Source organism: Marmota monax, unplaced genomic scaffold, assembly GCF_021218885.2.
Source record: "Marmota monax isolate L192 unplaced genomic scaffold, Marmota_monax_Labrador192_F-V1.1 WCK01_AAM20220418_F8-fsc00038, whole genome shotgun sequence".
NCBI classification, from domain to species: Eukaryota; Metazoa; Chordata; class Mammalia; order Rodentia; family Sciuridae; genus Marmota; species Marmota monax.
Genome location: NW_026692498.1, coordinates 10,242,468 through 10,248,724, shown reverse-complemented (window position 1 = coordinate 10,248,724; position 6,257 = coordinate 10,242,468). Strand labels below are relative to the sequence as shown.

Genomic DNA, 6,257 nt, shown 5'->3' with positions numbered 1-6,257 from the left:
ATGGTTGGCAAAGGCTGGTGGGCAAAGGCCTTGTAAGTCGCACTTGAATTTTATCCTGCTGGCAAAAGGAAGCTTTGAAAGGGTTTCAAGAAGCAGAACGGCATGATCCGTGGGCTTTAGGAAGATCATCCCAATGGCCCTTCAGAGATGGTTGAGAGGCAGGGAGGCCGGGGAGGAGCGCATTCCGTCCAGGAGGCCCGTGGTCATAGAATATGGACCCTGGAGAAGGAAGGGAACAAGCAGAGAAAGTGGCTGTGGGAGGCAAGAAAGAGGCTAAGGTCAAAGCCTGGGAACTCCCAACACTTAAGGCCAGTCAGCAAAGAGTAAACAGCTAAACAGAAGGAGAAGGAAAGAACTTGCCGTGGGAGCGCAGGGGAGAGAATGGGTGGAGGAAGAGGAGGTCAGCAGGGTGAAGACCAGTAAGAGGTCAAGCGAGAGAAGACTGAAGGTGCCCCTGCATCTGGCCACCAGAAGGGCAGGTGGCCCTTCTGGGTGGGAACAGGCCTAGCCTGATGCACAACATCATCCAGCTTAAAATCTGGGGTTCGATTTCTGATGCGTGCGCTGGAGAAGTCCATGTGCTTTGATCCAAGGTCTCCCCCAACCCTGACCACAGGGATGCTCCAAATCACAGGAACCTGTGGCTTGTGGTCCAGCCTCCTTCCTTGGAGGGGAGCAGTGGAAGAGCCAGTGGAGAATCAGGGTCCTCCATCCAAGCCCTGTCCCTGCCACCTGTGAGGGTCCTTGGGCCTCTGTCTTTCCTGGGATGGTGCGTCCAGGTGGGCTCTACAATTGCTCCCATTGATCTGGACTGCCCCAGTGCTCCGGTTCAAAGAGAGAGCACAGGTGGCCAGGCTTCATGCCCTCTGACTCAGGTTCCCCTTGTTACCTCCACACAGTACTCTGGGCCTCCCCGCTCCAGGTGGCCCATTATGTGAGTTCAGTTTCAATGACAACAGAAACTGGTTGAGAAAAGAGAATGTTTACTTATTCCACAGAGCTGATGCACAAGTAAATAATGCAGTCTCTTAAGCGGAGCCTGCACCCTGACCTCCTCCCTCTGGGCACTGCCTGCAGCATATAAGAAGGCACCAATGCCTCCGAAGGCCACAAGACGACAGGATCCAGAGACAACCAGAATCACCAGGGCCTCCCACCATGAAGCTCATAGTCACCTTCACCCTGGTCCTACTGGCTCTCTGCTGCAGCTCTGGTGAGTATCCAAGGTCCCAAGAGTGGGCTCCCAAACTCTGCACCACCTCATTCTGCTCAAATGAAGGGGTGATGAGCTGCCCGCATCCTCTCTCTAGTGCTGGGAGGGCTTGGGAATGCTGATTCTCAGAGCACCAAGCTGTAAGAAAACCTGCGAAGGACCCCATCTTCCATACCCATGACCTCAAAATTCCAGGGAATGGAAAAGCCTGAGGGGGAGGTATGAAGGAGATCCCATGCAGACGAGAGCATCCACCCAAGAACAAATGGGATAGGGACACTGAGCCCCTCAAGCCCCGCCTGGGACAGTCCCCAAGATGACAAAAGACCTTGGTACAACCTCCGCGTTTGGGGTCTTCACCCAAATCTGGCTGTTAGTCTGGAAGGCAAACTACAGAGACTCATGTCTTCAAAAGAAACCTAACCCAAGGCGAAGTCCCTTATTCGGGGCAGAAAGGAAGATTCCAATAAGGGATCTTTCCTGGGAAACTGCTGACCAAGAGTGGAGTTTTCTAAACATTTTGTCCTCTGCAGAAAGGATTAGGCGGCTCTAAGTAGTCACTGCTGTAACTAAGAAGAAAGGAATGGAAATGAGAGGGGGAAGGAGGGAAGAAGAGGGCGAGGGAGGGAGGAGATCAGCACCCTGTCTTTGGGGAATAGGATTACCTAACTGTGCTTTTTTTGCTCTCCATCAACTTCTTCCACTCCTATTTGAAAACGTTGTTGTTATTTTTTTTAATAAACAAACACCAATTAATTCAGTTGCAAAATTTCATAATACCCGTGGATATACGTTTTATGACTCTGGTGGCTTAGACAACCCAAACCAAGAGGCAGTGGGAACAGCTATCTTGCAGAGAGGTTTATTTGTTTTTCAGGGGAAATGACATCATTTTGGACTGAATGTTTATTAATTAGAAGATCTCATTACAGTAAATAGAGGTGGGTGGCTCAGCAAGATATAACTGAAATATGTTAAGGGGTGAATTGGGTGTACATTTGTATATCCATATATGTGCATACAACAATAATAAAAATAATAACAATACTCAGCACTTATTTAGCACTTATAATGTATCATTCTGGTTTTAACCCTCTTACATACTATCTCTTTTCATTCACCCAACAACCCAAGGAAGCAAAGATATTGTCCCCATTTTACAGAGAAGAAAACTGAGCTACTGAAAGATAACGTATGTCTCCTGATAACATTGTGAACTGAAAGGAGGGGACTTGAGTTCCTGGAGAGGGCTCCACTTGGAGTGGGGCTGAATTTGCACACAAGGCAGAGAATTCAAGGACAGGGATTTGAGGCTCAGTGGGAAGCTGGAAGCAAGCAGAAGGTAGGAAATGGTGATTGTCCCCCATGCTCCTGAAGGAAGGGACCTGAGAAGGCAGCACAATCTGGCAGCAGTCCAGCAGAAAGGAACACAGTGAGCTAAAAGAGCTGAGAGTGCCACAGGCCTAATACCATGTGTGCCTTTGTCTTCCCCGCCAGGTTTGGAAACCCATGTTGGGCTAGTAAAGGGTTTTGCCACTTGCCCTCAGCGACACGTGGCTCAGACCATCATTAACCACAAGTGGGAGGCAAGTTACTGGTGGAAACCAAAGTTTTCAAATTTTTCTCCTCCCAGCCCAGGCACTGCATTAAAAAAAAAAAAAAAAAAAAAATCAGACCATCAGCTTCTCCTATCCAGACTCTACCTAGAACTCCAGCAAGAAAAAATAAAAGGCCATCATCCCATCCCAGGAAGACTCAGGATGGCTTGAGCAAGCCATGAAAAGCTGGCCATGACCTAGAACGTATTCACACAGTGCCAAATCGTCAACTGCTTGGAGCATCACCAGATCCTACATTCTAGTGCATCAACAAAAGGCTGCTATCTCTTGCTGAGGGGCCTGGGTGTCTGCATCTGGGGCAGGCCCAGCAGAGGGCTGGCCAGCTTGGAAAAGGGCCTGCAACCATGTGCTTTCTCTTTCCTATATTCCAGCTTCTGCAGAGACCTGCCCTGAATTTTTTCATATCATGGAAACCCTCTTCATGGGCACACTCTCCAGTTACGAGAGTTCAGTGGAACCTTTCAACCCTGATCCGGACATGAAAGAGGCAGGAATCCAGATGAAGAAGCTGCTGGACACCCTCCCCGTGGGGATCAAAGTGAATGTCCTGAAGCTCTCAGTAAGTGGCATCCTTCATTCACAGCAGGTACAAGTGGCCTACCCAAGCCCTTCAGCTACAGCGTCACCCCATTCTTCGGCCCCATTTCTCATGCAGTGGGGAGAACCACAGGACAATGGACAGCCCAGGCAAGCAGGCACGGGCATCTCTCTAGGCATTTCCCCTCTTTTTAAAGTTTATTTATTGGTTTGTTTATTTATTTATTTTGAGATGGGGTCTCACTCTGTTGCCTCAGTTGGCACTGTCTCAACTCCTGGGTCCTCACAAGGAACTAGGACCTCAGGCATGTGCCACCACACCCAGCTCCCCTTACTCCTCCTGGAGCTTTCTGAACCCTTAGTATATGTCAAAGTCTCTGTGGGCCATCATCCTCATTGAACTCTGAGGTTCACTCACTACTCTATTGGGATTTTGTTCCATTCTTTGTTTCAGGACAAAATATTAAAAAGTCCACGATGTGCTGGGGTTTAGAAATGCAAAGCCCACCAGAATTTGGAAACCAGAAACGTCCAACTACCAAAGCCCCTGTCGGGGCACCCTGCCTGGTCTTGCTCTCTACAATAAACTAGAAGCATCTCACTGGCATGCCTCTGACCTTCTTTTTAGTTACCTGCTAGAGCTAGAAGGCTTGCCCCTGCTAGGTAAGGTCAGCCGGAGCAAAGAGAGGACAGCTGACTGAGCTTGGCTCTTGGACTCCAGGAGGAAACTCAGAAGTCCACCCTCCCAAGTTTCTTTCCCCTAGGCTTCTGTTATTTGTCACCAAAAGAACTCAAATGCCCTCCCACGAGATCTACCATCTACTCAAAATCTCGAAGTCCACTTGTCCAACAGACCTGGTGACCCTCCTCTCCAATCGGCTCCTAATCTCGCTGAGGCTGGACTGCTCCAACCAGGAGCCTGAGGGTCATCCCTTCACCCTTCCCTCTCCATCAACTAAGGCTGTCTCTGAAAGGCCTCTGGAATCCCCTGCTCCCTTCATGTCCATAGGGCACAACCCTTACCTGCCACAACTCCAGGGAACTCCCGACTCTACTTAGTGGACGCATTTTTCACACAGTGAGCCCCACGAGGCCTTTTCTCAAACGCAAACACTTTCCACTGCCCACCCGAACCCCATCCTTCAAAAGCCTCAAGCGCTCTCATCACACAATTCCATGCCCAGATAGAGGCCAGGTCTCCCACCCTCCTTTAAAGAGGCTCCCTCGCTCGCTCCTCTCACAATCCCCCACCTCCGTTGCCCTCGGTTTGTAAAGGCAACCAAGCGCCTTCCCATCTCAAGACATCGGTACAGGCCAGACAGCATGAACTACTCAAAAAAATATCATTGACTTTAAAAAAAAAAAAAAAATCTCTCTAGAGCAACAAGTGCAAAGGAATAGAACTCGCCCCCCAAAAGCATCCAATTTCAATCTGAAAATCCCCAAACACCCCTGCCCCGCGGCACTCGGCCCCCAGCCGGGCCACCCTATCCGCAGTAGTTACTGGTAGAATAAAAGTGGGGGACGCGGAGGGGCGGCGGGAATGGAAAGGGCGTTGGCACAGAGCGCGGAAGGAAGGACGCAGCCGAGGAGCGCGCCAGCGCTTCAGTCCCGGCAGCTCCAAGAAGCCACGTGCTCGGGCGGGGGCCGCGCCTGCCCCGCGCGCGGCGGCCTCCAGGGGGCAGTGTCGGCCACGCCGGACGGGCTCCCGGGCTCTAAAACCCGCGGGCGGGCGGCGCGGCTCTGGCGGAGGTCAGATGATGAAACACTGCTTCCTCCTAAGGATCTTGGGTCATCTCTCTTGAGTTTTTAAAATTGATTTTGAGGCTTTTTGAGATCGGAATTAGAGGAAAAGCAGGCATTCACACAAATGTCGTGGCCCGGTTGAACCCTGCCAGTGAGTGACGTGTCAGCTTTTCTGAAATAGCTCCGCTCCCAGACAGTTCCACAGGCCAGTCTGCCAGAATCCAGCACCCGAGAGAGGGTCCCCAAGGCAGAGAGGACCACGGGGAGCTGGCGGGCTGACCTTCGACCTCCACCTGCCTGGATTTCAAAGTCCCAGGCGAGAAACCGCAGCCTAAGAACCTCCATCGATCTCTGAACCCCTGCTTTCACAAGGTCTGGGTCACGTCACTCAGATTCCAGAGTGCGGGCCCCAGCTCCTGCCCTACAGGTCGTGGAATCCCCAATTCCGGGATCTCCAGAGCCAAAAAAAAAAAAAAAAAAACTGCTACTAATGAGAATACTCTACCTACCCCCCAAAACACACAGTTGGGCACACAAACTGTAAAGACACCACACCTTCATTGTCTGCCACAAAGGAGGGGCCTCTGGTTGTAAAAATTCCAGGGCAGGTCAGGGGGACTGGCCATTCCAAAAGAGATTCTTTTGTGGGCCTCCCCCACTCCCCTGGCTCCCAGGTCCTCAGATTCCTCTGCATCCAGATCATCAGGTCTACATACCTTTGCATCTCTGGACCATCCACCTAGGTGAGTATTTTTCAAATGGATAAGGATCCAGGGCCATAAAAGGTTCAGAATTTTAATTACCTGCTGACTGCTGGGAAAATATTTACCTTGGGCAAATACAATGCAGATAACTAAGGATAAAAGGAAGTACAATTATATTGCAATGGGTCTCTGCCCTAAGGGGCTGGAGGTGATTCACAAGAATGGAGGTGATTCACAAGAATGCCTTGACCCACAGAAATGTACCTTACTGCTTTTAAAGAGCAGAATGCAAAGATGAACTGATTGCAGCCCCAGAAAGAGCACGTAGCTGTGTGGAACATGGTGACAGAGATAGGAAGGAAATTCAGAATGTTCGTTGGATTCTTTTTTTGTTTGCAAGTGCTTCCTCACAGTAATTAACCAAATATGACAGCACGG

General features: G+C 50.3%; 1 protein-coding gene across 1 annotated transcript; it reads left to right on the top strand.

The window, feature by feature from the left end:
• Positions 1-1,067: 1,067 nt before the first annotated feature.
• Scgb1a1 (secretoglobin family 1A member 1) lies at positions 1,068-3,970 on the top strand. The gene is made up of 3 exons (XM_046444596.2): positions 1,068-1,213; positions 3,204-3,391; positions 3,824-3,970. The coding sequence occupies exons 1-3, from the start codon at positions 1,159-1,161 to the stop codon at positions 3,860-3,862; spliced, it is 282 nt and encodes a 93-aa protein (XP_046300552.1). The 5' UTR covers positions 1,068-1,158; the 3' UTR covers positions 3,863-3,970.
• Positions 3,971-6,257: the final 2,287 nt, after the last annotated feature.

Coding starts and splice junctions, on each gene's coding strand:
- Scgb1a1 (XM_046444596.2), top strand. CDS start 1,159: ATGAAGCTCATAGTCACCTTCACCCTGGTCCTACTGGCTCTCTGCTGC. Junction 1,214..3,203: donor GGCTCTCTGCTGCAGCTCTG/GTGAGTATCCAA, acceptor CCTATATTCCAG/CTTCTGCAGAGACCTGCCCT. Junction 3,392..3,823: donor TGAATGTCCTGAAGCTCTCA/GTAAGTGGCATC, acceptor TCTTTGTTTCAG/GACAAAATATTAAAAAGTCC.